Here is a 15064-nt window from a genome sequence, read left to right as displayed (position 1 = left end):
TATATATATATTAAACCTTTGACCGTCGCTAAAGCCCAAAAACAGCGGTGAAAGTGAGCTTTGACATTTTAATTTGAAGGTGAAACAGATTGACTTCTGGTGGTAGTGTCGCATACTTGACGACGTCCCACGCCGTGGACGGCACCGGGGAGGGAGCAGCGGTACTACCGGTTACTACCGGTTATTACTGCTCGTGTGGAACACCTCGGACCCATCACCTCGGACCCATCACCTCGGACCCATGCTCGGACCGAGTTGGAGCTGAAGGCAACATGGTTGGAAAGATCAGACATGTCCGTCAGAAGCTCCACCAGGAGGCGGTGAAGCTGGACGGGCCCGCCGGCTCGGTGCTCTCTCCCCCGGGCTTAGACAAGCCAACAACTAGCCCCCCACTGCTGGAGAACAACAACAACAACAACAGGGACTCCTCCAGACACCGCACACAGGTCTGATCACTGAACAACGACACAGTGAAGCTCACAATGCAATTACACATCAATCAATGTAGTCAACAAATAAATAGATCCAGCAAAAGCCGTCTTTTTCACACATTTTAGGTAATAACTACTCCCTTATTTCTAGGGTGCGTCGTTGCTTTAGTAGACTTACCTCCTTCTGGGGCTGCTGTGTCTCAGAGGATTGAGCAGGTTGTCCACCAATCTGAAGGTCGGTGGTTCGATCCCCGGCTGTGGCTGCTCCGGGTCACATGTCGATGTGTCCTTGAGCAAGACACTTAACCCCAAATTGCTCCCGAAGGCATCGGTGTGTGAATGAGTATTTAGATCAGATCCTGATGGGCAAAGTTGGCACCTTAGCAGCCTCTACATCAGTGTGTGAATGTGATTGGGTGAATGTAGTGTAAAGAGTGGTCAGAAGACTAGAAAAGCAAGTATATAAATGTAAGTCCATTTACCAAGTCCATTCTGTTCTAACCCGGGTCAGGCTCCGCAGGCAGTGAGCTGCCTCCCCTCTGGGATCTTTGCTGGTACTAAGATAAGCCCAGAAGTCCTGGTCCAGACTCTGAAGCTAGAGGAACCTCCGGATGGACCCGGAACCCTGACGGTACCTGCTAACAAAGGTAAGACTGTCAGAGTGACGTCAGTCTGTATGTTAGTGTACAGTACAGGTATGCAATAATACAACAGTTAAAGGGGTACTCTGGGAATGTAGTATTGCTAAGTACTCACAAGAGACAGACTGGACAATGATCAACATATGCTGATTTGAAGTCCTTAGTTTGTCAAGTGGAGCTCCAAAAACCCCGGATGTTATATTTCCCATAACAGAACCAGTATAGTGTTTGGTTCCCCCCCACCTGCCTGGTCAGGGTCTCTAATCCTCCACACCAGCGGTCAGCAACCTGCGTCTCTGTAGCCCCTCTCCAGTGGCTCCCTGTGGATTTTTAAAAATGGAAATTAATAACTGTTTTTTGGTTATATTTTAATTTTTATTTATCATTGTTGTAGGACTATGGTACGACGGTACAACGGAGTATTAGGGACACATTGAGGAAAAATAAATCAATCTGAGATTTAGAGAATAAAGTCAGAATATTACGAGAATGAAGTCATAATATTATAAAGCAGTAATTTTACGTGTTATTTTCTTTTTTTCTTGTGAAGTGATGACTTTATTCTAGTAATATTTTGACTTTATTCTATAAATCTCAGATGTTTTTTCCCTCAATGTGGCCCTAATACTCAGTAGTACATTGTCTCTTTGGCCCTCACTACATTAGACTTATATACTATATACTTAGACTATAAGCTGTGTTACCTTCATCACAATGATCAAATGTTTTGCGGCTCCAGACAGATTTTTTTTTTTTTTTGCCTAAAATGTCTCTTTTGATAGTAAAGGTTGCTGACCCCTGCTCCACACCTTCAGCCTTTCTGTTACAAGCCAGCCTTCCCTCTCTCCAGCAAGGAAATCATTTTTTTGTTTTGCTCCGGTTCTAGAATATAAATAAAAATAGAGAAAACATAAAGAAAAATATAAATAAGAAATATAAATATAACGACAAATAATGCTGCTGAAAAATAATAATATAAATGCATGTATTTATAAAAATGCAAGGATAGTGTAAAATAAGAATATTAGTTTAAATGTTCTATATAAATACATGCAGTGTTAAAGCCGGAGTAAACCAGATTATTGCACAGCTGGATTATTGCACCAATTTATTGTACTGTTAAATCAGTATTGCACAGTTGGAGATATAATCAATTATGGGGCTATGGCTCCTGATAGGGGTAAAAATATATATATATATATATATATATATATATATATATACATACATACAAGCTAATGATCATATCTACCGTTTTCTAGACTAAACAAGGGTATATTTGATCCTAAATACAATCTATTTACTTTATGTTGTTGACATCTGTATGAAAATAAAGTAGGATAAATTAAATGTCTTATCAGTTTGAGCAGTTATCGGTTATTGTATGGGCCGATCCCTAGTTGAGAGTAACCCGGATGAAGGACACAAAGTCCTGTATATCTTCATAGTATCTGTCATATCTTCTCATTTATGAGCTGAGCTTTGGTGTTATATAGTTTCTGAATATTGAGATCTTGTGACTTTAAAGGTCCCATATTGTAGAAAGTGAGACTTTTTATTATAAAGGTTCTATATAAATACTGTGAAAGTATCAAAACGCTCAATCTACGTAGAAATGCACACAAACTGAGCCTTTAAATGAACCGTCACTTCTGTAACGCTGTGATGTCACAACTACACAGTCACCGATAGAAGTGACGCTAAACTCTGTAGTCGACACGCACACAGTGAGTCCCCGGCTGCAGAGACGCTGTGAAGACCGGACTTGCAGTGGGTCAAAGGTTATTAACAAAGTGGTATTGAAGAGTTGACCAATCAAAGTGTACCACTTTTTTGTTTTGTTGTACTTGTACTCACAGGAAATGATGCGATACGTGTGCTGATCATACATCCTGAAGTTGTGCTTCCAGTGACTATGTAGAGTGGGACTCTGTGTTGTAGCGATGCATTCTCTGGCCACTAGATGGCGGATAAGACTCACGCTTGTCGTCGTCGTGCTGCAGCAGCACCGCAGCTCTCTACAGGAGAGGCTTTCTGGGGTTCCTGTGGCACTAATTAAGGCTGCTGGAACGTCTCCTTCCTTCCTGCTTTTAGATCAGCAGCTTTAAAAGGCTGCCACAGAAATGGAAGAAAACCCATAAGATAATCAAAGAGGAGGAGGAGGAGAGTGGTACAGCAGCATCTCTCTGTGACTGATGGATGTGGGCCTAGTTGCTAAGCACGCCATGCTGCATGAAGCCTCACCAGACTCACACGCTGCTATTTATAGACCAGGCACCGTATAAATTTAGCTCATGCATGAAATCAAGGTTTAGCTGCATCAGTGTTCCCTGGCTTCAAGTGGAAGACACTGATGCTGCTGCTGTGTCACTTTAAGGACGCTCTGACTCTGATGAGAGCCGAACCAACAGGATGTATGAGAGAATGAATTAAGCCATTTTAGGCAAAAAAAATAAAATTATCTGTCTGGAGCAGTAAAACATTTGAGCATTGTGATGAAGGTAACACAGCTTCTAGTCTAAGTATATAGTATATAAGTCTAATGCAGGGCCAAAGAGACAATGTACTACGGAGACAATGTACTACGGAGTATTAGGGCCACATTGATGGAAAGAACATCTGAGATTTACAGAATAATGTCATAATAATACGAGAATATAGTCATAATATTACGAGAATAAAGTCATAATATTACGAGAATATAGTCATAATATTACGAGAATAAAGTCATAATATTACGAGAATATAGTCATAATATTACGAGAATAAAGTCATAACTTAACAAGAAAAACAAGTCGTAATATTACGAGAATAAAGTCATAACTTTATGAGAAAAAAGGAAATTAAAATTACTACTTTATAATATTATGACTTTATTTTGTAATATTATGACTTTATTCTCGTAATATTATGACTTTATTTTGTAATATTATGACTTTATTCTCGTAATATTATGACTTTATTTTGTAATATTATGACTTTATTTTGTAATATTACGACATTCGATTTATTTTTTTCCTCAATGTGGCCCTAATACTCCGTGGTACCGTCGTACCATAGACCTACAACAATGATAAATCAAAATGAAAATGTAAAACCCCGTTCCACCTCTCAGTTTCTCCCAGCAAACGTGTGACGTCAGGAAGACGTTCAGCTCCGTCAGTCCAGACACACTTTTGGACGTCTTTGGACGTGTAACTCAGGTTGACATCAATAGTTGAACGTTAAAAAGACGTTTAAAAAAAAAAAGAAGACAAAAACGTTCATTCTGGCTCCTCAGTGGACGTCTTTTGGACGGTCGACTGAGACGTTAAATTGATGTCTTTTGGACGTGTCTTTGCTCGGTGGTCTCATAGACGGCCAGTGATGAAAACTAAGTCATCCAAGTGTATGATGACGTCTAGAATAAAAGGTCCGTGTCTGTTGTCCTGAGCCTGTCGAGTATAGTCCTGACTGGGGAAGCTGATCAGACAGCCCCCCACGGCCTCTTGACAAAGCGCTCTGTCTGCAGTCTAATTTGAGGTATCGGATCACTAGCGGACCCTGGAGGGAAGACCCCGGCTCCTCTTTATTCTGAGGTCAGCTCCCTACAGACCTCCTCTTCCTCTTCCTCTTCCTCTACCCTCCACCTCTTTCTCCTTCTCTCCTCTCCTAACACAGAAAAATCTCCATCATTTCAACTGGATTGTGTCATTTTACCCATGTTCTCAGTGTTTCTCCTCATCTACTGTTTGGTACTGGTGAAGGCTGATGGGCCAGTTCTCCCCGTTCACAACTGTCACGTTCACTTGCATCATTACAGCGCGGCCGCATGCGTCCGAGCATCAGAGCGTGCGATGGAAGTAACGGCTATGTGCATGTGGAACTCCAGTGATGCTGTAGAGATGAAAACAAGATCATTCTTTGGTTTAAAAAAAACGCCGTCAAACCCGAGGAAACATCCCAGAGTGATTATCAAAAGAGTCTATCCGAAAGGTCAGCAACCTATCAAAATAAAATAAAAAATAATCTGTCTGGAACCGCAAAACATTTGAGTATTGTGATGAAGGTAACACAGTTTATAGTCTAAGTATATAGTATATAAGTCTAATGCAGTGAGGGCCAAAGAGACAGTGTACTACAGAGTATTAGGGCCACATTGAGGGAAAAAACATCTGAGATTTACAGAATAAAGTCACAATATTACGAGAAAAAAGTCATAACTTTACGAGGAAAAAAGTCCTAATATTACGAGAATAAAGTCCTTACTTTACAAGAAAAACAAGTCGTAATATTGCGAGAATAAAGTCATAACTACGAGGGAAAAAGTCATAATATTACGAGAATAAACTCATAACTTTAGGAGAATAAAGTCATAACTTTAGGAGAATAAAGTCATAATATTATGAGAATAAAGTCATAACTTTAGGAGAATAAAGTCATAATATTATGAGAATAAAGTCATAACTTTACGAGAAAAAAAGTTGTAATATTATGAGAATAAAGTAATAACTTTACGAGAAAAAGTCGGAATATTACAAGAATGAAGTCATAACTCTTCTCGTAATATTATGAGTTTATTTTCTAAATCTCAGATTTATTTATTTCCCTCAATGTGACCCTAATACTCCGTCGTACCGTCGTACCATAGACCTACAACAATGATGAATAACAATGAAAATGTAAACAAAAACCAGTTATTCATTTCCATTTTGAAGAATCCACAGGGAGCCACTGGAGAGGAGCTACAGAGACACAGGTTGCTGACCTCTGGTTTATTAGTATAGCCATATATCTATATTTAATGCACAGAATATGTCTGGTACCATGTGTCGGTTGAGTATGATGCTACAGAGAACCCTTCTAATGTGACAGTAACGCGTCCTTTTCTGTTGTTCTCATCAGAAGTGTAACAGCACATTAGTTTGATCAATCCAGGATTATAAAGGTCAGACTGATTCCATGCACATGTATTGATCTGTATCATGTATTGATCTGTATCATGGGCTGAACTGCGTATGCATGAACTCCAACGGTCATGTTGTCTGTGTTGTTGGCGCTCGCTAAAGTGTTCATTTGACCGCGAGGACAGAAGGCTTGTTATTGGCTAGCGGTGGGATGACTTCACGCCTCCTTGAAATAAGTCATGACATTCACGCCTCAGTGGGAAAAGAGGCCTCTGCAGTCATATTTCACTGTCAACACATTACACCTTATTCCTGCATTATGACACAGAGGATCTGAGAGGAGCTGCTGAAAATATGAATAAACTAAAAACTCATCTATTTAGCCTGGCTTTCATGTAGTGTTTTAAATAATGACTGATTTATTTGACTTCACGATGTCTCTGACTATATACATGCTGAAAATCAAACATTTTTACTGGACTCATTTAGAGGTTTTCCAAAGTAAAAGTCCCTAGAAGTGTATGATTCAACTTTTTCCCATGGTTTAGTGAAGTTAACAAAAATCACAATAAATCGTAATATTGAATTGCAAAGTGCAAATGTACTACGGAGTATTAGGGTCAGATTGAGGGGAAAAAATCTGAGATTTACAGAATAAAGTCATAACTTAACGAGAAAAAAGTCTTAATATTACGAGAATAAAGTCATAACATTATGTGACTTCATCACTATGCTGAAATGTGTTGCGGCTCCAGACAGATGTTGGGCTCTTTTCATAGTAAAGGTTGATGAACCCCTGGACTAGTGTTTACAAAAGAGATGCATTAATATTATTTATTTCAAACAATAACAATAAATGGAACCTAAAGCCCTGCAGTAGGTTTCTTCTTCCCTCTTCTCCGTCATCTGCTAACCCACACTTGCGCTATGCAACTACTACCTACCTACTCCTCTCTAAAGTGTCACTACTGTGTGTGCCCCCCCCTCCCAGAAGGAGTCTGATCAGGGTGTACAGTGTGGGGTGTTGGCCTCCAGCCAGTCAGTCGTAATCACAGCTATCCATTTCATCTAACAGCGGGAAGACGATGCTCCCAGTGGGAGCGGAGTGGTGGTAAAGCACCCCCCACCCCCTCAATTTCCCCACCTCTACCCACATTGTAGTCAGCAGCAGATGCCTATCTTTGCCTGTTCTCTTAGTGCAAACAGCAGCAGAAGCAGTGCGCTGCGGTGGCAGATAAAGGCCTGCCAGGATCTAACGGTAGATAACGGGCCTGTCTGAACACACCGGTCTCAGTGGGAGGACTGTAATCACACAGCATCTATACCATGGAAGATGAAGCTCATTAAAGGAAAACTCAATTCTCATTTACCTCTACAAGCTCTAAAAACAAGACGAAACTTAGTTCATCCCTGAATGTGTTTAACTCTTGTATCCATGCTAGGAGTATGGCTCTAGAGAAGGCAGCGGCTGAAATATCTCAACAAATACTGGATGGATTTCTATGAAATGTTGTACAGACGTTCATGTTTCCCAGAGGATGAATCCTGCTGAGTTAAATGATCCTCTGACTTTTCCTCTGGCAACAGATGTTCATGCTACCTTCATGGTGAAGTGTAATATCTGCTGATCCTCCGACTCTTCATCTAGTCCAGAGGTCAGCAACCTGTGTCTCTGTAGCTCCTCTCCAGTGGCTCCCTGTGGATTCTTCAAAATGGAAATGAATAACTGTTTTTGTTTACATTTTCATTTTTATTTATCATTGTTGTAGGTCTATGGTACGACGATACGACGGAGTATTAGGGCCACATTGAGGAAAAAAAAATAAATCTGAGATTTAGAGAATAAAGTCATAATATTATAAAGTAGTAATTTTACGTGTCACATAATATTATGACTTTATTCTCATAATATTACGACTTTTTTTCTCGTTAAGTTCTGACTTTATCTCGTAATATCACTACTTTTTTTCTCGTTAAGTTATGACTTTATTCTCGTAATATTACGACTTTGTTTCTCGTAAAGTTATGACTTTATTCTCGTAATATTATTTTTTTTTTCTCGGAAAGTTATGACTTTATTCTCGTAATATTACGACTTTGTTTCTCGTAAAGTTATGACTTTATTCTTGTAATATTTTTTTTTTCTCGTAAAGTTATGACTTTATTCCCGTAATATTATTTTTTTTTCCTCGTAAAGTTATGGCTTTATTCTCGTAATATTACGACTTTTTCTTGTTAAGTTATGACTATATTCTCGTAATATTCTGACTTTATTCTGTAAATCTCAGATGTTTTTCCCCTCAATGTGGCCCTAATACTCTGTAGTACATTGTCTCTTTGGCCCTCACTGCATTAGATTTATATACTATATTCTTAGACTATAAGCTGTGTTACCTTCATCACAATGATCAAATGTTTTGCGGCTCCAGACAGATTTTTTATTTTTTTTGCCTAAAATAGCTCTTTTGATAGTAAAGCTTGCTGACCCCTGGTCTAGCACCATCATCAAGTCAACATCGGTGGTCAACTCCAGGTTCCCTTAAAGGGACTGTATGTACATTTTTATACATATAAGTGTTTTTTGTTGCCAAAGTGTGAACAGGTTGTAACCTAATCTAAAAAATGAGACCTCCCGCAGCTTTCTGGGTTTCCTCTCTCAGCCTGTAGACTGCTTTTGATTTGAAGAATGCAGGCCGTTCTTTTCCGGGAAAATCCAACGAATGTGATGTCATGCTCGTGGGACAATAACGCCGGGGCCACACAGCGCGCATCATGCTCGCGTGACGGCAGCGTCACGTCGTGGCCGCGTCATGCCCACCTAGGGTGTTCACACTAGACGCGAGTTACCCACGTCTCGGGAGCGTCCCGGAGCTACCTGTCAGCTGTGTTTTTGCTGTTGCTGACAGCCCTTTCTTTCTACATAGAGTTTGCCTTTTAATGGCCATTTAACTTCATAATAAATGTGATTTATATTTATTTAAGACAAAAAAGGGTAAGAACTGTGTGGTAATTTGTAAATATTATTAAAAACAAGCAAATAAATTCATACATAAATATTAATATATAGCCCATATAAATCCCTCTTTTCTGTCAGTGAAGAGGGATTTATATATATACAATGAGGAGGGATTTCTATGGGCTATATATATATATATATATATATATATATAAATCCCTCTTCATTGACAGTGAAGAGGGATTTCTGTGGGCTATATATTAATACAAAAAAATAAATAAATACATTAGTAGTAAGAGAGAGCCTACAGCAATCCCTCTTCACTTTGACTGGCACAGTTTTAAACAACATTTCCAGGGGGTTTCGGGTTCCTGTTCTACAGCATTCCAGGTTGCGGCTTTTATCGAAAACGACTTAATTTACATCTGGGGCGGGACAGCAATTTACATTATAAATGCTGATGTTCCGACATCTCAGGCAACTTGGAGCTTTTCACCACCTTGTTGCTGAACTGCGCCTTGATGGAGAAAAACACCTGAAGTATTTCAGAATGATAAATATAAGTAAAGTGGTTTTTTTTTATTATTATAAAACAAAGCAAAATAAACAGTTTCGTTATTTGTTAACCTTTAGAAAACGAAAATTATTATTAAATATCTTTAAAAAAATTAAATAACACCTCTAAAAGAAAGAACAATAAAGTTACGTGGTGTTTGTTGAGAGAGAGAGAGAGAGAGAGCGAGAGAGAGCGCATCGGAAAAATACTGCCCATCACCTGATGTTCTTATAACCTATTAACCCAGTCTATTATATGTATAGCATATGTAGGGTTTCTGCTATGACTACTACAGTGTTTACATAATTAAAAGCCTGTACTATATTAACTTGATGGAAACCTGCAAGCAGACAACTGCTTTATTTAGAGTATTTCAGAATAAAAGCATTGTGTTAATGAATGAATGATTCTGTGCACTAAAAACGCTAGAGGACTTTTATTTTGAAATCTAGATAGGAAGTGTAAAATATTGATGGTCAGTGACATATTCTACAGATGTCTAGACATGGAAACTGTAGTAATCTTGCTCATATACTGTCAATAGATCACCTTCACTGTCTGTTGCTGCTGGGAGACGCAGCCGAGAGGTAAGCGGCAAGCGTGAAAAATAGGCGAGCCTTCTATTCTATAAAATAGACGCACGTCTGACGTGCGTCTGACGCGCGTCTGACGTGCGTCTCATGCGGGCAGTGTGTCCACTCTAACCTGTTAACATGGACGCCGAAATAAAAAACAACACGCGACGTTGCCGTCACGCGAGCATGATGCGCGCTGTGTGGCCCCGGCTTAAGGAGCAGTAAAGTCCAGTAGAAGGCTGCTGAGCACACAGCTTTCATGTGTCCTTAACACTTTTATGAATTTGCTCTCTCTCTTTCTCTCTCTCTCTCTTTTCCCAGGCCCAGAAGAGAAGAAAGTCCAGTCAAAGAAAGAGAAGATGAAGGAGAGGAGGGACAGATGGCTCAACAGTGAGTTTATATCAACCTTTTAGGAGGAATGTACTGGATGTAGAGATGTCCCCATATACCACAAACCAGTGAAATTCCACCATTCTCCATAAAAATTCAACACCACGGTTAAAACCAAAAGTAGAGCAATAAACCCCAACATCCACTCCGTTGTCATACTGGTTGTTGTTAGGAAGTTAAACAGGTCATAATTCCCTCTCTAATATCTATTTCATATTGCTGTGAAAACATCTCCTTCAAACGACTGGATTTATTCAAGTTCCTCACCAAAAACTACCGTTTTCTATGAGCAGAACGCGCATTTTAATCGTCGATATCGCAGGTGATCAGGTTCATTTAAGTGTGGGAAGCCAAAATCGTGATTGCGATTAATATTTGATTAATTGTGCAGCCTTAGTTTCAGTCTGTGGTTGAAATCTTCTCTGAAACGAAATAAAGAAAACGAAGAATGGTCTTTGAGTTTGGGGCTTTTTGGCTGAAGGTCCATCTTTGGGTCACTCTGTAATTAGAAGTCGACTACCAGCAGCATCGCGCCGCCATCATCTCCCATAATTGCGACCGGGCCTGTAACCGTACCCCGCTGCTGAGCCAATCAATTCCCGGGTAACACAACACGTATCCTGTTCAGGCGTATAATTAGGTGCTAATGGCTGTGTGAAACCCAAGAGCGGCTCCACGGACGACAGTTTTCAGGAATTAGAGAAAAATTAGAAAGAAATCTGACCTGTTTTCAGATGATGGACGGTAGAGTTTGACCGGGGGGGGGGGGTTACAGCCTAATAGCAGTAATCAAAGGTCATGTGATGGTACATAGTTGCTCTACAACGTCTTGTCATTGTAGTTATTGTCATAGCATTTGATTTATTGATTGCTGTCAGGATGTAATGAGAATTTCAACAAGTAAAGCAAAGAAATGTTTGAGTTTTGAGATATTACTTATTTGTTTACTCCATTAGTGAATACCACCGAGTGTTTTCTAATTTATTAGAGGATGACAAAAGCAGTTTTTTATTTAAGAAAGAGAATATTATAACACAGAGCATTTTCACTTTTCTCCCACCCCACACTGCTTAGACAAAATAACATAGAATAACATGACTACACAGGGAATGATGGTTCAAAATTAAGTAATAAGATTAAAAAAAAAGAAAAGATCAATAAATAAAAAATAAAATAAACAATAATGTAAATAACCAAAAGCTAAATAAATAAAACAAAGATAAAATAAAAGTAAATAAATAAAAGATTAAACACATAATTAATGAAAATGAATAAAATAAATAATAAAATGTAATTAATAAAATAAAACATACATACAGAATACACATACAAAAGGAGTAACTTTTTTTATTTTGGTAATATTTTTATTTAAGAAAAATAATATTATTCACAGATCTTTAACAGAGATAGATAAAAATAGAAAATAATGTAAATAACCAAAAGCAAAATAAATAAATAACACAAAAATAAATAAATAAAAGATAAAAAGCCAGCAAACACATCATTATTTAAACTTAATAAAATAAATACTAGAATTAAATTAATAAAATAAAATAAAAAATTATGTAAATAACCAAAAGTAAAATAAATAAATAAAACAAAGATAAAACAAAAGTAAATAAATAAAAGATTTTAAAAAAGCCAGTAAACACATAATTAATAAAATAAATAAAATAATGTAAATAACCAAAAGCTAAATAAATAAAACAAAAATAAAATAAAAGTAAATGAATAAAAGCAAACACATAATTAATAACATAAATAATTAAATTAAATTAATAAAATAAAACATACATACAGAATACACATACAAAAGCAGTTACTTTTTTATTTTGGTAATATTTTTATTTAAGAAAAATTATATTATTCACAGATATTTAACACAGAGTATTTTCACTTTTCTCCCACCCCCCACTGCCTAGAAAAAATAACATAGAATAACATATCTAGACAGGGAATGATGGCTCAAAATTAAGATAAATAAATAAAAAATAAATAAAAATAGAAAATAATGTAAATAACCAAAAGCAAAATAAATAAATAAAACAAAAGTAAATAAATAAAAGATTAAAAAAAGCCAGTAAACACATAATTTATAAAATAAATACTAGAATTAAATTAATAAAATAAAATAAAAAATCATTTAAATAACCGAAAGCAAAATAAATAAATAAATAAAACAAAGATAAAATAAAAGTAAATGAATAAAAGCAAACACATAATTAATAACATAAATAATTAAATTAAATTAATAAAATAAAACATGCATACAGAATACACATACAAAAGCAGTAACTTAACCATTCCTGTCTCAGACTAGTCCGTCCATGAGCTCTGCATTCTGTACATATTAGTGTCCATTAGAATATAGACTGTATTAGTAATATGGTTTTAGCAGCTTTGTATGAACTCTAGCATCAGGCTGTCATTGCTTCAGACTGACACCCCCCAATCTGCCTCCTCAGAGATCAGCTCCATTAAACAGGCCAAGGAGCAGCAGGCGGCCGAGGCGCGGAGGCAGGCCACGCCCGTGGTGGGGGACATGAGGCCGCTGGCCGACGCCCTGCCGGAGCTCTGCCAGCTCGTCGCCCCCGCCGCCGCCACAGCCCCCGCCGCTCGCCGCAAGAGCAGGAAGAACAAAGTGTAAGTGCCGAGGTGACCTCTGGTAGGCATCAAGTGTTGTCCTCCGTAATTATCCCGTTTCTTCTGTCCTTGAGAGGAGTGAATCTGATCCTAGAGCAGCGCATACAGCAGCCGGACTGATGAGCCTCCAGCTGTTTCATACCATCACAAATATTCTAAATATTACCATTTCACTTTGTTATTGTCATCTATAGTTGTTATTTGCAACAACAAAAAAACACAAAATTCAAATGATTAGGAAATAAATGATTGCATTTTAATATAAATATTGAATATAATATAATAAAATATAGTTAGTTCACAGGATTATTTCTTATTTGACCAAACATTCGGAGCATGTTACGAGGCCAGTGTTTATGGAAACAGATTAAATCATGTTTATAGGGTCCAACAGCTCATCACTGACCAGCTCCATCCCTGTAGGTTGGGTTAGGGTTCCCATGGAACGTCCTATTATTATGTCCTAGTCCTGCATGTTAACAATGTCCCCGTCTTTGTCTCTGTCTCGTCCCTCCAGGCCGGTGAAGAGGCCCGAGCCGACAGATTTCAGTCAGATGAAACAGTCACAGAAACGCAAACTCCTGTAAGCTGCTTCTCATATTATTATAAGAATAGTATTATTATTGTTCATATTACATGTATCAGCCTCTCCTTCACAAACGTGTGTGTTTTGTCCTTATCGTAGGGAAACAGAGAGCAGCCGGTTCAGCGACGCAGTAAAGACCCTCTCAGCTAAAATGAACCCTCTGGTTGATATCGGTGAGCAGCTGAGGAAGAGGATGAGGCAGGAAGAAGAGCAAGGTCCCAGCTAACAGCAGCAGCTCAACTCTTCCTCAGACGTCCCGGTCAACCCAACCCGGGAACATACCCGGTACCCGTCACTCTTCTCAACCACTGACTGTAACAGTTTCCTCTCAGTTTTACTATCCATGTCTCCTCCTCACTAATAAATGACAGAACATTTAACCATCAGCTAAAGTTTCACTTTCATTTATTTGCACACATAAAACAGCCCAAATCCAGTCAATGAAAAAAACAAACGAGAAATGTGTCAGGAGAGGTCAGAAGCCAGAGGCTTTTACAAAGGATAATAATATTGGTAATATTTTTATTTAAGAAAAATAATATTATTCACAGATATTTAACACAGAGCATTTTCACTTTTCTCCCACCCACCCACTGCCTAGACAAAATAACATAGAATAACATATCTACACAGGGAATGATGGCTCAAAATTAAGTAATAATTAAAAAAAAATAATTAAATAAAAAATTATGTAAATAACCAAAAGCTAAGTAAATAAATAAAACAAAGATAAACTAAAACTAAATAAATAAAAGATTAAAAAAAAGCCAGCAAACACAAAATTAATCAAATAGATAATAACATTAAATTAATAAAATAAAACATACATACACATACAAAAGCAGTATCTTTTTTTTGGTAATATTTTTATTTAAGGAAAAGAATATTATTCACAGATATTTAACACAGAGCATTTTCACTTTTCTCCCACCCACCCACTGCCTAGACAAAATAACATAGAATAACATATCTACACAGGGAATGATGGCTCAAAATTAAGTAATAAGATTTAAAAATATATATATATGTATAAATATATAAATAATGTAATTGAGCAAAAGCAAAATAAATAAATAAAACACAAATAAAATAAAAGTAAATTAATACTAACACATCATTTAAAACAACAAGAAGCACACAAAATGAGCAGAAAAACTAACCAACCAGTGGAAAACAATCCAATAAAAACACTGAAATACATTAAAAAACAGTACAGAGAAAAAAATTAAATAAAACACATCAAAAGATAATTAGACATCATGAATTATGATGATAATGTTCTAAGGATAACAAGCTCTTGATAACGTGTATTTATGTGTTCCATATTCATACACCCCGATATCTGAGAGAGTACCGGCCATGTTTTGGTGAAGATGATTAACCTGTTTAGTATTATGTGA

General features: G+C 37.4%; 1 protein-coding gene across 1 annotated transcript; it reads left to right on the top strand.

Annotated features, from left to right (window-relative positions):
- The first annotated feature begins 127 nt into the window (after window positions 1-127).
- On the top strand, window positions 128-14050 carry slx9 (SLX9 ribosome biogenesis factor). The gene is made up of 6 exons (XM_074627062.1): window positions 128-446; window positions 943-1078; window positions 10367-10435; window positions 12901-13078; window positions 13596-13661; window positions 13764-14050. Exons 1-6 carry the CDS (start codon window positions 273-275, stop codon window positions 13888-13890), a joined length of 750 nt encoding a protein of 249 aa, XP_074483163.1. The 5' UTR covers window positions 128-272; the 3' UTR covers window positions 13891-14050.
- The last annotated feature ends 1014 nt before the right edge of the window (window positions 14051-15064 follow it).

Source organism: Sebastes fasciatus, chromosome 24, assembly GCF_043250625.1.
Source record: "Sebastes fasciatus isolate fSebFas1 chromosome 24, fSebFas1.pri, whole genome shotgun sequence".
Taxonomy (NCBI): domain Eukaryota; kingdom Metazoa; phylum Chordata; class Actinopteri; order Perciformes; family Sebastidae; genus Sebastes; species Sebastes fasciatus.
This window is presented reverse-complemented; position numbering and strand designations above follow the sequence as displayed.

Bases quoted from the DNA above. Each gene is read 5' to 3' on its own strand.
- slx9 (XM_074627062.1), top strand. From the start codon at position 273: ATGGTTGGAAAGATCAGACATGTCCGTCAGAAGCTCCACCAGGAGGCG. The intron at 1,079-10,366 runs GTAAGACTGTCA...CTCTTTTCCCAG, and splicing joins GACGGTACCTGCTAACAAAG to GCCCAGAAGAGAAGAAAGTC. The intron at 13,662-13,763 runs GTAAGCTGCTTC...TCCTTATCGTAG, and splicing joins TCACAGAAACGCAAACTCCT to GGAAACAGAGAGCAGCCGGT.